The following is a 17,602-nucleotide window of genomic DNA, read 5'->3' on the forward strand; positions in this document are numbered from 1 at the left end:
AAAGCTAATGAGGATAGCAATGATAATTTAAATCCTGCACTTAAAGGAAAACCAACTCTATAAAAATTCTTCTATAAGTGGTTAAGTTATAAAACATCAGAATAACACAGAATTTGCACTTTTTCTTGTTCTGAACAAGTGCAAACAACAGAATACTGACTGGAATATAAGCAGTACATTAGCTAAAATATATTAAGGACCTAAATAATCATATTAATATGATATTTAAGAAAGCAATGTTTATAGCAAAATATCTGTGCAAGATTATCTTTTAATGTTTGTGCCTATGCATCTTGTGAAAGTGGAATTGAAGTCGTATTTTAAAACTTCTGTGAATGTTTAATTCTCTGCTGGGGAATATAGTTAAAAAGTCATTATGGCATGCAGTGGTATTGTCTGCTGAGTTGTGTTTTTATTACTGTTCTACACAGCTAGTTTTGAGAGCTTGCTCTAATCCTGATTAAGCAAAGAATGTCCAAATCAGATTATGCATCTGGTAGCAATTAGATGGAAGAGTTACCATCTGGGGACATAGTATTTCCACTGGAAAAAGAAAAAAAACAACACATTCTGTGGCACAATTAAGTTACAGTTAGACATAATCCTCCTGTCTCTTCATAAACTATGTCCACATGCATTTATAATCATTGCCTTGCCCTTTTTCCAACATATTGAAATGAAGAACGCTTCATGGATGATGAAACTCCTTCAGACTGTCATATTTTATTGAGTGTTGTGAAATAAATTGGGCAACTATTTTCATTGTTATATCTGAATAGGGAAAATATGGGGCAATCTTTAGCACAAAGAGGATCATGTTGACCAAATGATTGAACAAAAGCAAGAATTAATACCAGGAGACAGTTAATAAATAGTCTTAGAGAATGAGTGGTAGAAGCTCCATTTTAACATATTTAAGATTTATATCACTAAAGAATTTAGTTTGGATGATAACCCTACACTGATAAGAAGATAGATTAGATCACCTACGTTTCCCACCCACATTTTTATTTTATGTGCTTCTATGAGTCTCTTGAGAAATCTAAGCAAATAGAAAATTATATAAATGCAATATTTCAAAGGTAAATAAAGTAAGAGGACTTGCTGAATGAAATGTTAGACACTCTGCTCTGAACAATGGCTACCTGAGGTGAACCTGGTCTGGTGATTAACATTAGCTGAGATTAAACAAATGGATTATGCTGTTTTTTCCATCTGAGCACACTCGGAATAAGACTAAGGATGTTCATTTCATACAACATAGGCAATCAAACGTACAATTTCTAAATCTCTGAAAACAAGCTAACTACTCTTTTATTTACATAGGATGTGACTGTGGGTGAGTACAATGAAATTATATGCAATGCTTACCAGCTATATAGGATTAGACATATTCTTATATGTTTAAAACAAAGTATTCCACTTAGTGTCTTCAGAAAATTTGGAAGCTTTGTGCATAAACTGTGAATGAGTGGTTTTGTTGATGAGAATGCAGGCAAAGGGATTAAATTCTGAATTCTGTTTGATTTTCTTGAAGAATAAAATTCTAAACATTGTAATTGCCAAAATAGACATTCTGTATCATGCAATATCAGCTATTTCTTAATTTTAGAATAAAATTATTTAAGTTTGAAAATCAGTACTATTTTTAAGATGAAATGAAGCTATTACATTGTGATCACCTGTAGTATGAAATAATAACTTCTAAAATATGTTGATTATTAATTGGCTGAAATTTTTGCTATTTGTAATATGCAATTATAAAGTATCTGAGAGATGCATAAGAAATTTTCACTATTAAAATTAACACTAGAAAGTGTTCATACATGGTGTGCTGTGCAACTATCAGTTCTCTGCCAAAACTATGTGTTTTATTATTCATTTTGTTTTGCTAAGGAAAATTTCTTTTTCTTAATTACTTTTGTGAATTTAAATTATTTACTGTTTAGAATGAAAATTGTCTTTTTTCTTTATACGTATTTTCTCTCTTTCTTTGTGTCAAAAGAGATGAGCAACTCTAGCGCTCAGTGATTTCAGTTGAAGTGGAGCTCCTCCCTACCACAGAAATTAACCAATTTCACTAGCCATGGTGGACTGGGTTGTATAAGTTGCTGCAGCCAAGCTTGAACATTTTTTCCTGCATATTTGTTAATGAAATACTTACAGGGTTTGTTTGTTTGCTTGTTTTATTTTATTTTTTTTAAATTAAATTTCAAAGGGAATTGTGGTCACCTAAATCAATTTTTGTGAACATCATTCTAGTGCAGACCTGTTTGGTTATTTTTCAGTTTTAGCACTTAGAATGAGTACAAATTACTGAGTAAATAATGTATTAAAAGTAGACATTTCTTCCATGCTGGAGCTGGCTCCTGGCAAGACCTGTGGTCCTGTGGAGAGAGAGGAGCCCACACTGAAGCAGGTTTGCTGGCAGGACTTGTGACCCCATGGGGGACCCATGCTGGAGCAGTCTGTTCCTGAAGGACTGCACCCCATGGAGAGGACCCAGGCTGGAGCAGTTTGTGAAGAACTGTAGCCTGTGGGAAGGACTCATGTTGGAGGAGTTTGTGTCTCCAGTGGGAGGGACCATGAAAAGAGGATCAGAGACAATGTGTGATGAACTGACCACAACCCCAATTCCTCATCCCCTTGTGCTGCTGGCAGGGAGTAGGTAGAGAAAATTTGTAACAAAGTTAAGCCCAGGAAGAAGAGAGGGGTGGGGGGAAGGTGTTTTAAGATTTAGTTTTTATTTCTCATTACCCTACTCTGACTTTATTGGCAATAACCTAAACTAATTTCCCCAAATCAAGTCAATTTTGCTCATGACGGTAACTGGTGAATGTTCTCTCCCTGTCCTTACCTTGAACCATGAGCCTGTTGTATTTTCTCTCCCCTGTCCAGCTGAGGAGGGGAGTGATAGGATGGCTGTGGTGGGTATCTGCCATCCAGCCAGGGTCAATCCACCACAATTTAGTAGTAAAATAGTGAAAGCCTTTTTTCCATAGCTTCATTAAGTAGCCAGAGAAATTGTTCCATTAGTGAGTATGGCACCTGCATCACGGTGACATTGTCAAAGAATTCAATCTATATTATTTTGGTGACAAACACATTCCCTGAGACTGCTATACAACTTTTCAGTAAAACTCTACTAAAACTACTTCCTTGAGGTTGATTAGTTGACTAGCCATTTCTACCCTGTGTTCCAGTCAAAGCAAGGCAATCATTAAGATTAAGTAATTTTATTCATTTAGAGGGTTGCCATTACTGTATCTGTATGTAGACTAGATTAAAATAGGAAGATTGTAGTGAGAGTTTCTCTCACTTCATGCTCTATTTTCAAGCATGAAGACTATCAATACAGTTGTCAGAAATAATCTGTTGTTTAAAAGATTGATATTTAAATGTTTCTATTTAAAGGCTACTTCTACTGAAGAATTCTGCTGAATTTTTTGTATCTTTATAAAGTATTTACAGACATTTATCTTACTAAAAAAAGTCTTGTCTGTTCAGTAGTTTTTTCTTCAGTATAAATGCAAATATTATAGTGGTTTATGTGTCGTGAAATTTAAAACTTATAACAGAAAGCAAATGATCTGTTAATTTATGATGCAACTTAAGTCTAAGACATGCTTTGGCCCTCATTCTGGTATAATTTGCAGTGTAGTAAATCAGGAGTTTTTCTCTGACTCCAATCGATTTCCCCTGGTATAAAATTAGTATATGAGATCAGAATGAATTGTAATCTTTCAGATTTGTTATTTTGGACTGAATATGGATCATGTCTAGGCACAAATTGCTCCTGCCTAATAAGGATTTTTCTAATATCTTAAATATGAGATATTGTTATTAATTTCATCCTCAAGAAGGAAAAAACCTAATTATTCTGAACTGACAAAGTACCTTCTTCTAAGGAAAGGTTTCTTGTACCAAACTGGTAAGAGATTCAAAATTGCATTGGAGAGTTTTGGGAATATTTGCAAGTAGAGCTATGCTAACCTAATCCAAAAGTACTGGAGTCTTTGTGGAATTTAGAGACAACAGTTTGGATCCATTTAGATCCAATGATTTTTGGCACAACTTAACTGCTGTTGGTTTCTTATAAATTCTCTTTCTGGACCTTTCAAAATGAAGACTGTATTATTACCAGTCATAAGAAAAGTTTTATATTCATCTCCTCTTTCTTCCAGATTGCTGTCAAAATGAGTGAAACACCTTCAACCAGTTACTCAGTGAATCAGCCAAACTCCTCCGAGAGCGAACAGAGTTTATCCATGCGCCATTTAAATGTTACTGAACCTGTTGTGGCAAAAAGGATCTGTTTCTATAAAAGTGGAGATCCTCAGTTCAACGGGATCAAAATGGTGATTAATAACCGGTCCTACAAAACGTTTGATGCTTTGCTGGACAGTTTATCCAAACGGGTCCCATTACCTTTTGGAGTAAGGAATATTAGTACACCAAAAGGGAGACACAGCATCACCAATTTGGAGGATCTTGAAGATGGAAAATCTTATATTTGCTCCCATCAGAGAAAAATGAAGCCCATCAACCTGGAACAGGCTAGCAAAAGGCCACTGCCCTGGCAGATCAGTAGGCCTATCAGCACTCGTCATCGAGCTGTGCAGTCAGTAAAGGAGAATGAAGATGGACTTGGCCATCAAGAAAACAAAATAACAACTCCCAAAAAGATGCTTGTTTTCAAAAACGGGGATGTAAGACTCAGGCGCACCATGGTTCTGGGGAAGAAAAACACTCAAACCTTTGAGGCCTTTCTGGATTATATCAGTGAGTTAATGCAATTTCCAGTTGTGAAACTATATACCACTGATGGCAGAAAGGTGAGAATAAAGATGAGCACTGACAATTTTTCTGTGATTGCTTCTAGATAATTTTTAATTAAAAAGGTTCCTTTATCAGTTATAAGCTTTGGACACTAGCCTGGTGTAAGATCTGATGTGCTGAATTTCAGCTGTTTTCTTTCTGTGCCTTTTCCCCTTCAGAAAGGCTACTAGCTTGGAGGAAATATACTGGAATTTTGCAATCAGAGAGAAGCAATTGAGGATATTTTATTTTAAGTCATAATGAAAAAACACTTTCTCTTACTCAGGCTTCTTTCAGGCATGCTCTCAATTATGTATTTTTACTCATTTACACAGAAACTTCTTTTAGTCTTAATGCTATTTATCTTTGATTTTTAATGTTTTAAAAATACGATAAGTAGCATCTAATAGTCACACGTATTTTATCATTACACAAATATAGAATGGTTTGCCTTTAATGACTTAGAACTATGACACCTGATTGTCTATCATAGTTTTCAAACCATGGACTAAGTTCTGTACCTCTAAACCCAGATGATGCAGTACTAATAATCCTGATTTTCTTCACACATGCTGTTTTTTATAATTTTATCTCAGTGTTTTATTCACCTGTTGTTTAACCCTAGAAAAGCACTAGTGATTGTATCTAACATATATCTAGAAAAAGAATTCCATGCAGAGCTCCAATAGTTCAAGGGAAATCTCGTGTTTACCCTCCATTTGGTGAAATGCTGTATTAGGTTGAGAAATTGGCCATATCACCTGTAAGGCAGTGAAGTGCAATTCGTAAGCCTTATCTTACAATATGTTTTGGAACATAAATTCAAAACCATTAGACAAGGCTTTGAGCACCTTGATCCAGTCAGGCCTGCTTTGAGCAGAGGGTTAGACTGCATGGCCTTCAGAAGTCTTTTCCAATGTATATTGTTCTGCGATTCTGTCCTGTTCCTCTGTGGCCATATAGGTTGAGTACTTGTGGTATATTCCGATTTCTCCTTTCTTCTGCCAAATACGTGTTCATATGCATACCTACCTTGGAATGCATATTTTTATTTCACGGCTGTGAACAGTCACTGTGCAATGATGAAACAAAATTACATATGCAAACACTTAAATGATAAGAAATTTTTGACCTGGATCCAAGTTGCTTCTTGAAGTCTTTTTCTAATGTATTAATATAACAAGACATACCCTCACAGAGATAGGAATTGCCTTATAGGAACTGAAAAATTAATTCCATGCTGTGATACATATTTAATAGCCTCCTGCAAACTAATGTAGAGACTAAGAAGTGAAGATATTAAAGCATGAAAGGGATAAATCTCTCACATTATTTTTTGTGATTACTAAGGCAGAGAATTTAATGTTACTTTTTCTTCCAGGTTCCTAATCTTCAAGCCCTGATACTGTGCTCTGGAGCTGTAGTTGCAGCAGGGAGAGAGCCTTTTAAACCAAGGAATTATGATTCTCTGGGGTATTCACGGCCTGCTAAATTGCTTGGAATTGCAAATCGTGTGTACCCAAAAGCAAATGCCAAGTCAGAAAGCGAAAATAGTAAGTTCTTTGAATTAATTTGTATTTTATTAATTGGTTTATCACCCTCAGCATAAGACATAAACCATGACAATCTTACTAGGATCAAGGATATTTTAAAAGGTCATTTGAAACTGTTTATACCTGCTCTGATTCCTCTATAAGCATAAGAAAGATCAAAGCATTAATGTTCTTTTTAAAATACAAGTTTCTGCTAAGTACTCAGCAAGCATGCATGCCTTCTTTCAAACAGACTTATTTAGAACATGCATGCAAATCTATAAGTGTATTTTATTTTAATGCACTTGATTGCCATTGTTATTTTTTTGGTGTCACAGTTAATAACAGCAGTGGTAAAAGACAAACTACAGGCTACTTCAGGCTCTTAACTGACTGAATTTCTTGAGCAAAATTTTGTGCAGTTTTCAGAATTTACCTTAACAAGTGGAGGTTTGCTTTGTCATTGTAACGACTTTAACTTTTTCCCATGTCCTATGCTCCACATAAACAGGAAAAACATTCTAGCACCCATCCACTCATAAATTCATCATGTTTTTGAAGCTGCTTTTGTCTAAACAGAGTGCCATCCTTTCCTATATTTTCATGGCTGTGATATATGTTTTTTGAGAAGTTTGGGAAAAGATACACAAGTATGTACTTTCCCTTTGATTACTCATGGAGTTGTGCAACTGACAAGGTCAGTGAGAGTGTGAAATGGCCAGTGCGTGATCAAGAATATGAGGAGCTGTTGGAGAGAAGCCAGGATAGCTGAATAGCCTGAGGTTGAGGGGAACAAAATGCTGTGGTACCAGAGGTTTAGGTCATGCAGGAATTCTCTGCATTTGAACACCCTGTAGAGCAGACATCCTGTCTAGGGAGAAACTTGTTTAATCCAGAAGTACTTTGTACTCTTGATACAGCTGCATGTAGTACTGGAGAGCCCAGGGAAACCGTAATTGTCTCTGTACCGAAACTTTCCATGGTAATCTTGACTGTGTCATGGAGCACACTGATACATAAGACGCTTGGCCTCCATGTACTTGAAGGAGTTTCTTCCACATTCCTCACAGTTTATTATGTCCCTGACAAACTATTCATTTTAGTTTCTCTTAACCTTCATGTTCTTTCACTTGCAAACCTAGAGAGCTGTTTGCAGAGCATAACTAATGAGTCAAGAAAAAATGAATAGGAATATTTTGAGATTCAAAGTTCTGCAGAAATGAAAAATCCTACCCAAATTTTGCTCTGAGGCAGAGATTTAGCCTTGCAATGGTAGAAAATATGAGTAGCTGAGAATTTGACAAACTCCCCCTTCTAATCCTTAGTTAACAGCAATTGCAGAAAGAGAGAGAAAACAATAACTGTCTTTTTGTCTTTAACCTGAGAAATTCAAAAGTATCCTGTGTAGGAGACATCAGTGGTGATGTGAGAGCTTGAAAAATAAAATTTCAGGCACTTTGTTCCAATTCCATTTCCTGAGACAGAGAAGGTGAAATTTTTACTTTGGGAAGTGTAAGGTCTGATTAGTAAGTACTTTTATTTCAGATTCAATTCATGGAAAAGCATATGCCTGGGAAACTTGCAAGGCACTCTGACTGAAATTATAGACAAGTATCTATGAAAGTCTTGATATGAGACCATTTGTGACCCAACTGAGAAAAAAAAAAACAACAAAAAACCAAAAACCCCCAAAAAACCCCAGGCAAAAAACCAGAAGCTTAAATTCAAGCAATGTAGATAAGTTAATATTACATGTGTTAAAATACCTTTCTGCCAGTGAAAGCTTTCTATTAAATGGTGACTTCTACATATTTAGGTATCAGCAGCAGTCATGGATATCTTTGTGTGAGTGTACATGCACAGTGTCCCTTGCACATGCAGAACTCCTTGGAAGATAGTAAAGCTTTATTTTTATCTCGTGTTCTTTTATCTCTCACCTCTTCAGTGACAACAGTTAGAGAGAGATGCGCAGTAATTTTTTTTTTTTAAAGCCAAGTTATTACAGAGTAATCAAAACATATTTTGGGAATATTTAATGTGTATGCAAACACATTAAATATTCAAAGTCAAATGTTTAAAATTCAATACTTTGAGTCCATACTCAAAATTCATTGAAGTCTGGAAGTATTCTCATTGGTTTTACTGAGTTTTGTGCCATCATCTACAGTACTGTAGCATAAAATGTATCTCAGAATATAATGATTTAAATTCAGATTTTATAAAAAGTTAAAATGCTTCAATGTTTACTTCTCTATAGCAGTTTAGTCCAGGGAATTTGATCTGAACCCTTTATTCCTGTGTTAGTGACACTACCCACAGTAATTGCTCATACACTGTAGATGATAGTTGGATTAAGCCCATGGAGATATATGTTCACCTTGACTGGCACATTTTAGCAGTAACTATAAGAACTAACAGGAAATGATAGATTAATGATCGCTAAGGCATTCGCTAAGGCATGAAGAAGTTAGTAGCTTGAAGCCCAAACAAGCGAGGGCCTGTGAATCCCTTGAAAGTTTCAAGGCAACCTTATCTCCCAAGTAAGTGTAAAATAAGAGCATTTAGTACTTTTTTAGGCTTTGGAGCTTCAAATAAGACTATAGCTCTGTCATTAGAGAGAACCTATTGCAAAATAAAATTAAGTGGAAAAGTATTTAAATGCTTGATTCTTGGTTATATGTCTCTCTCTGACAACTTAAAAAGAACAGCAAGATTAGCCATGTTTTTCTCTTTACTTTCTGATACTCTGGTGAAATAAACACACTTAATTCTTTTGTACTAAATTTTCTCCTTTATTCTTTTCTCTTCCTTTGCTGCCTGTCTGCTGTCTCATCATCTGGATCCATATGCATGATATTTATTGCTCAACTTTTCACCTACTGAATGAATTTGGGTTCTTCCAATGTAATTATTCATAGTGAGAGCTGAAATGGGCTCTAGCTCAAGATCTCAGATATTCTCAGTTTCTTCTGACAAGGGGTCCAGCAATAATAACAACTCAAATTATAACAACTCAGATTCTTCCTATGTTCCTGACGGTCATAATGGAGGAAATCAGTCAGTTACTGGGGAAGAATTATCTGTGGCACAGTATGAAGATGACATTGAGAAATCTGTTCATGTTAATCAAGATGGCAGTATCACAGTGGAAATGAAAGTTAGATTCAAAATTAAAGAGGAAGAAACCATTAAATGGACAACCATTGTAAGTCGTGCTGGCCTTTCTGATGACAAAACCAACACCATTCACAATTCTGCAATGTGTGTGGAAGACTGCTTATCCAATGTAAATGTATCAGAATGTATAAAACCAAATGATGCTCCATTTTTTAAGAGTTACAATAAAGGAGAGGGAGACTCATTACAGCAATTCAATGCAGAAGTGTCAGACAAAGAATCAGAGTTTGATTTAAAATCTACTGGTTGTAATATCTGTAAGAAGAACAATTCTGCAGATCTAGACATAAGCAATGTACCTGAGGATAATATCAAACCTCGCTTTTACAGGCCTCCCACCCCTGGGCCAAGGCGTGTTAGACAAAAGAAAGCAGTAGTTGAAAGTGTCACCTTGGTATCTGAGAAGGAGGTTCAGGAAAAGACAATAGGACAGTTTTCCTACAGTGAGGAAATACAGAATGGAGAAAATAAATCTGAGTATCGCATGGTAGCTCATTCAAGCAGAAAAAAATCAAGTGTCAGTAATCCAAAGTTGAGTGAGATGAGTGACAATGATTTATTAAAGCTTTCTTCAGAGAATATAAAAGAGGAAATGCTTTTAGAAGTAAGCCACAAAAGTAAAGATTTAATAGAAACCACAGATAGGAAGACATTAGAGATGCCTGACAAGGATGAATTGGTACAGAATATGTTAGAGAAAGCAGTTGTGGAACAAGGTACATATAATAGTTTAGAATCAACTTGCAAAGCTAACATCAGTGGTTTCATACCAACATCAAAAATTTACGAGGCAACTAGACCAAGTTCAGCAGACCACATCCATAAGTCGTGTGGTATTAAACAAATAAAAAGATCACTGAGTTCTTTCATTAGCTATTCAGAATTATATCAGTCAAAAGAAGAAATAAAATGCAAAGCTGTTCACTTATTACCTGTTTCTCAAGATTCAGTGCATTCAGCCTCTCCTGGACATAGCCAGATGGAGATGATGGTACCTCCATGTAGTAAAGCTCCTACTGAGAAAATGAATCAAACAACTGGATTCTTTCCTACTGAAAGTGAGAATCAAATCAGTGTCAGGACTGAATCTGTGACAGCAACACATCTCATTGATGACAGCCAATCTGCATCTTCCCTCACCAAAAAGAAGAAGACGAAGAGAAAATCATCTGACTTTCTAGAGCTAGGTACATATGAAAATCAAAAAGATAAAGACATTTCAGGGATAATTAAAAGGGAGGGAATGCATATCACAAGCAAAACCACACAGGATTCCACAACGGATGGCATGGACAAATATTCTGAAACACCTCAGAAAAAAGAAATGGAATTTTTTGTAAAAACCAATGATGGGTCTATCAATTCAGACAAAAGCACATGTCTTGAAGATGAGTTCTGTCACGGGGATTTGGTGGAACAAAATGGATTATTACCTAATAAAAACCCAAGAAGTTATAAAAAGAAGTTGTCCAAGGTAAAATTGAAGTCAGGCAAAAAAAATAGTATCATTACATCTGCAAAGAGTGAAGATGATCTAATGACAGTTAATTCAAACAATGAATCTGAACACAGTCAGGATACACTGGGTACTGAGAAAGAAGGCACACCTCTCACAACCAGTTCTTTTGAACAGACACCTAACTCATCAGTGATTTCAAAGGCATTGCCAGAGGTGCCAAAGAATCTTAATTTTGAAAAAGAAAAGGAAAATAATATTATGGAAAATCTGCCATCAAAGAAAGAAAAAAAACAAAAGGGGATGAAGAAAAATCTAAGTAAAGGTGCAAATAAGTTAAATATGTTAGGGAGTGCCATTACACTAGAGGCTCTAAAACAGGATTTTCAGGAGGAGGTTGTTGAGCATTCACTTGAAAACTATGTCCAAACTTGGCTGAAAAACTTACCAAATTCTGTCTTACCCCCTATAAATAAAAAAGAAAGGAATGTGGAGAATAGCAATGTCTGTCATTTCCCTAAAGAAACTACTGATGTTTCTATAGATAAAGAAACAAGATTTATCACAAATAAAGTGAATGTGACTGGAAAAAACAATACGGTTGAACATAATATAACTAAAAACCCATTAAATCCTATTTGTGAATTGGGAACTTTAGAAGAATCAGCCAAGGATTCAGGTGAAAAACAAACTGACTCTTTGATTCATGCTAATACAACTCTAGTAGAAGAAGCCAAATATTCACTAAACTCAGAACTTCACCATGAGGGTAAGCCACACTTGTTTAATGAAACACATGACAATGATAAAAAGATGTCAGGAGTTGTTATTCAAGATACCAACCTATGTCAAAGATCTGAAGTTGCTGTTCAAGTTGATTGTGCAATTGTCAATGAGAAAATGGGAACTGATATTCAGAATAATTGTGTGTCTAGCATGTTGCTGCATGAACTACAATCAACTTTGCTTGGTCTCCAGAATGAACATAGTCGATGTATAGGAAAAGCTTGTAGCTTTTCAGATCTTTCTCCTTCAGCTTTTGGTACTTCCTCTGATGTCCTCCTAGCTTGGTTACTTGTACTGAATCTCAGAGAGAGTTTGACTGGGACAATCAGAGATGATATGCAAAAAGCTACCTGTAGCTGTTCTGAAATATTTACACAGTTACAATTTCTGAAACAAACTACAGTCATAGAAAAAGTTGACGAACTGAAGGCTGCTTTCTCAGATTTTCAACAATCAATGGAAAATAGCATATTACACTTTGAGAGGGAACTCAGAAAACAAGACTCCACACATTGCCATGAGAATATGCCTATATCTGAAATTCATAGTGGTATACATTTGCATGAAAATGAAAAATCATCTGAGTCTTGTATTCCAAAGGACAGTGTTAATTCTGAAGAAGCTCTAAAATTGACTGGTGAATTAGAAAGGTGTTTTGATATGCAGAAATATCTTTCTAGCGAAACAGAGACTTTAGACTTGAGTGGTCCCAAAACACAGCTAGATGGTCAATATGCCAATACCAACTCAAATACCTGTAGCCTTGCATCAGCTATAGAGCCACCTGAAATAAATGAGGAAATGCCTGATAGCTTATATAAAAAATCTCAAGATAATAACACTGACCCATCATTCACTAATGAAGAGTCAGAAACTTCAGTAGAACCTAACTCAACAGTTCATAGTGTAACTTCTAATAATAAAAATCCTATTTTAGATCAGGATACTTCTGAGTTAGAAGGTGAAAAAAATATTATACATGTTAATACTGATAAAAATGAAGATGATAAAGTTGATTCAAAGGTAGCAGGTAATGACAAAAAACCAAATAACCAACTTAAACTAGCTGCTGAAACCTCTGTAGAATATAATAGTGAGGATTATTCTGTACAGGCCGACAAGGAAGATACAGAAAGTTGTGAAGAAACCTCTGACAGGTTATCTACAATCTCTCCGTTATCATTTTGTTATGAATCAAAGCAAATTACAGAATGTGATATAAGTGAAGGAGAACAGAAATTGCAAGTAGAAGAACTAGAAAATAAAATCTATTCAGACACTTCTCAATTAAAAAAATGCTTAAAAAGTCCTGCTACTTCAGACTGGTCAGATTACAAACCAGATACTGAAGAGAGTGATTACAACTTTAAAACATCCAGTGATTTGACCAATGAAAGTGGGGAGGAAGCAGTACTTGAAAAACATTATAATACTGGCTATGTAAAAAGAACTATTGAACGACTTTATGGCAAGGCGGAAGCTTCATTTAAGCCTGACTTTCACAAAGGATTTCCTTACATGTCAAAAGTATTTCAAAAGGATACTAAAGAATTCCACTCTGCAGTGGTAGAAAAAAACATTTATTTTTCTCAAGAACCTAGGTCTTGTTCTGCAGAGAAGTTGTCACATTCTTCACTACCATCACAAGAATTTCCAATAAACATAAACAAAGATGACGCTACATTGAGAAGAGAAAATACTTCTTTACCACAACCTACTCTTAACAGAGAAGAGACAAGTTACACTAATGACCATTCAGGTGAATCTCCAAAGCAGCATTGTCAACCTAGTGTACAAGCTAATACAGATGAAGGAATATTGATAGATAAAGGTAAGTGGCTTCTCAAAGAAAATCATTTGATAAGAAGATCACCACCTGAACGGACTGGAATGTATGGTAATTTAGATACAACATCAACAGACACAGTCCTTGATACTAACAGTGATGATGTTCCATACTCGCACTTTGGCAATCTGAATCAGTACCCAGCCCTCAAAGAAATCTCTTCTTCAGAACTTGAAGACATGGCTAAACCCCCTGAAAATTTTTGCAACTATTTCAATATACCTCATAACAGTGATTCAGACCCCTTTCAGGATGACTTAAGTACAAAAAGCAAACCTAGTAGCAATGGTAAGATCACTTCCCTTCCTGCAACAAACAAAGAAAAGATCAAATCATCAGTCATGGTAGGTTCTACTTCCACACATGCTTCCACACATGCTTCCACACAGGCTGATACCAATTTTCCAGCCTTTACATCCGTAGAATTTAGATTGCCTGATAACAAGGTGCATCCACTGGAAAAGCCTTTAAATAATGAACCTATACAGTCTCAGCCAACTGATGTTAGTAATGCTAACAGAAGTGCTCCTCAGGAAGAAGATTCTCTGGATAAACTCCATGCTATATGTGGCCAACATTGTCCAATATTGATGGTGATAGTAACAGCAGTTAATGAGGAACAGAGAGGATATGCCTACCAAAAGGCATCTGACATTGAGAACCAGCTGGGTCCATATTTGTTGGCCAAAAAGAGTGAACATTTACAATTGTCAGGCAAAGATTTAATAAGATGCAAAACTAATCATGTAACTCTGAAGAATAACTGTATCAATAAGATAGCCAATAATATTTTTAATAGGTTTTATGCTAATAACACCTTAGATTTTATTAGTAACTTTGGAATACTTGGATCTTCAACTCTGAAGTACACTAGAAATTTAGGAAAGTTACATGTTATAGAGGACTTGAATGTAAAGCCCATGGAAGTCAGCAATTGTCAAAATAATATATTGAAACACACACTTGGTGATCTTGTGATAGATACAAATAGTGAGCTACCCAATAGAAAACCCAAAATATGCCAAACCCTAAGAATAAGCCTAATTCATATTGTTAGAGAAAAATATTCTTCCATGTTGGCAGATCCAGCAGAAACCTGTAATTCTGAAACTTTTCCGAAATGTGACACCTCTTTAAATAACAGTGAACATAATGCCTCTGAAAATCTGAAAAATGAAAATGCCTTTCCTGCAGAAGAAGAAGAAGAAGAAGAAAAAGAAGAAGTTTGCTTTTGTACAATGGACAGTGGAAACAGTAAAGATGAGAAAGACTTGTAATAGAGTTCTTGGAATTTCTGTAATATTAGATTAGTGAAAACATCTTCAGAAAAACAAAATAAAACAAAACCCACAAAATATCTTCTGAATGCCACACCCAATAAAACTCCCTATGTGAATACAAGCCAGACCCAGATAAATATAAATCACAATTGTATATAATTACTGAAATACAGATAATTACTTAGATTTTTATGGGAATCAACACAGGAAAAAAGCTGCTCTTCTGTGACACTGATTTCTTGGTTAAACAGTTTTTCCTTGAAATATTATCTGTTCAGAGATATTCAGTTATATAACAACCATCTCATTTGTAGAGAAACAACTCCTGCTTATTAGAACAGAGAACTGACATTTCAAATACCTACCCAAATTCTATGATAAGATTCCTATATTTCATGACATTTGAGAAAGGGTTTGAGAATTGTCTTTCAGTAGAAATTCTTTTTCCAGAGCAAAATCAACCGATATATTTAATTTGAAATGAAAAGTAGGAAATACTATTTAAATGCTGTAATACAACAAAAAGTAGGAAACAGGAGTCATGTTAATTTTATATAGATTAACATTATCAAATTGCTATTTCAGTTTTTAAAGGCCAAATTCAAAGATCTTTCAGACTGTATATAGGAACATCCAGAACCCAAATGAAGTTTGCCTCTTTTGCCCAGAGCATATTAGAAAATGAGTGTATTTATTGCCGCTGGGATTCCACAGGCACTGAGAAGGGACATTGTGTGTCAGTGGACTTCCTGACTGCCCCTGCCATATTCACTTCTAAGGCAGCACCGCTTACTCTTAAAATTGTGTGTTCTTATTCTTCTTTAACCTCTTTATTTTAAAGTGTCCATGTCTTTTTTTTTTTTTTTAATATGTTGTATTATGAAAATCCAAGGCATATGTAATATGTTTCAGGATCTTTCAATCTGTTATTAGAATTATTTTGGATACCTGTTTACAGCATTTTTTAACATTATGTGTAAGTAGTAAACACTTATATATGGTTTACGATTTTCAGAAAATTATTTTAATATGAAATAGGAAAATATTTAATGTATATTGCAATTAGGCAGAGTATTTAAGTTTTTTGGTTAGTTTTTAATCTCTCACACTGCATAGTACCTTGCTTCAATGTCAGAGATATACCTGAAGAAGGAAGGTGTTATTTTTCAGTTAGAGAATGAAAATTTGGCCATTTTGTACTCTTGGAGGCTATGTCTAGACCAACTGGCATGTACATGGTGCAATAAACCCTGGATCATGATCCTTTGGTTACCCAGATTGGAGACCTAATTAAAGGCTGACACAAATGCCTTTTGGCCCAGAGGATGCGATTGTCTCCCTGTGGGACAGAAGACACATGGAGAGGAAGTAGAAGTTGGATCTGGAGCAAAAGGGGTTTGCAGTATAGGTAGGAAACCTAGAAGCACTCTTAAATTCCTTTTAGGAGTCCAGTGGCAGATATATTTCCCCATAAATAACTGAAATGTTTCTGTTGTTTGAAGAAGTGTATTCTATGTAATAAACTGACATTACAACCCTAAAGCAACATATGTTGTCTAATATATTTCACACCAAATAGCTGTATGTTATCTCCTATGCTGGCCTCACTGGCCTTGTTTCTGATGTTTTTCCCTCCATCTCTATGTTTTTGGCATCGTCCTTTGCATGTTTTAGAACTGCTCCAAGTAAAGAATCTTAATGGTATTTTTTCATTTTTTTACATGTCAATACAAAAATATAACCTGTGTTTGGAAAATAAAGCTCGAAATTACTAGAATCCAACTAAATGCCATATAGCATTCCGAGTACCAGGATTCTAAGCTGTAAATAACTGATGTTACTGTAAACCAGTAGAAATACTGAGGGATTGAAAAAAATATTATTAATAAAAAAACATTTTTCAATAACAGTAGACTAGCATATAATCTAAATACAGTATTTTCTGGGGTTTTTTTTCTTTTTTTCTTTCAACAATATTTCACAATTAAATTTTCAAACAGATGTCATTGCCAGCACGGGACAGGCTTATATACAAAACAGTTACCTGGTAGAGAATTTATTGGGGATGTTCACTGAAGTTGAAGATGGGAAACTATTAACTGGAAATGCTCCAAAGGCCTAAACCCAGTGTATTAAAGAAGAAGCCATTGCACACAGTGATCCATAGTATTCACTGCTATTTCTAGTGTGATATATAGAAAGCTGGGTGACATGGTTTGGCATACCTTAATTAAATAAATTAAGACAAGAGTTTAGGTACATCTACATAGAGTGATTTAGATGTTGTATACATATGTTAGTTTCTCTGATATAAACAAGATTAACATGGAATATTACACGGTCATCTGTCATCAATCACACCTCTCAGAAAGTTGGAGCAGACACTGCCTTGGATAGTGTAAAGAACTCCCTTTGTAATAGTAAAAGCAAGCTAACTGCAGCTGTGGAAAAAGCAGATTACCGCAACTTTTGAGAAGGGTCACACTGCTCTGTTGATGAAAAATGTGATTCTGCCAGTTACTTCACCTCCTCAAGTCTCAGTTATTATTTTTTCCCCTATTACAGAATCAAAGAATGGTGGGGGTTGGAAGGGACCTCAGGAGATCATCTAGTCCAAACCCCCTGCCAAAGCAGGTTCCCTACAGCAGGTTGCACAGAAAAGTGTCAGGGCAGGTTTTGAACCTCTCCAGAGATGGAGACTCCACAC

At 35.4% G+C, this 17,602-nt stretch overlaps 1 protein-coding gene across 1 annotated transcript in view; it reads left to right on the forward strand.

Moving 5' to 3' along the window:
* Positions 1-1,249: 1,249 nt before the first annotated feature.
* The window catches only part of LOC104527384 (RP1 axonemal microtubule associated), a 41,052-nt gene continuing 24,699 nt past the window's right edge, over positions 1,250-17,602 (forward strand). The window contains exons 1-5 of the mRNA XM_029085729.1: positions 1,250-1,339; positions 4,185-4,835; positions 6,200-6,371; positions 9,269-12,730; positions 12,773-14,526. Of these exons, the coding sequence (XP_028941562.1) occupies positions 4,197-4,835; positions 6,200-6,371; positions 9,269-12,730; positions 12,773-14,526 (6,027 nt within the window). The 5' untranslated portion in view covers positions 1,250-1,339; positions 4,185-4,196. The remainder of the gene's footprint in view (positions 1,340-4,184; positions 4,836-6,199; positions 6,372-9,268; positions 12,731-12,772; positions 14,527-17,602) is intronic.

The sequence above is a fragment of the Antrostomus carolinensis genome, unplaced genomic scaffold, assembly GCF_000700745.2.
Source record: "Antrostomus carolinensis isolate BGI_N321 unplaced genomic scaffold, ASM70074v2 scaffold1677, whole genome shotgun sequence".
In the NCBI taxonomy this organism is placed as follows: Eukaryota; Metazoa; Chordata; class Aves; order Caprimulgiformes; family Caprimulgidae; genus Antrostomus; species Antrostomus carolinensis.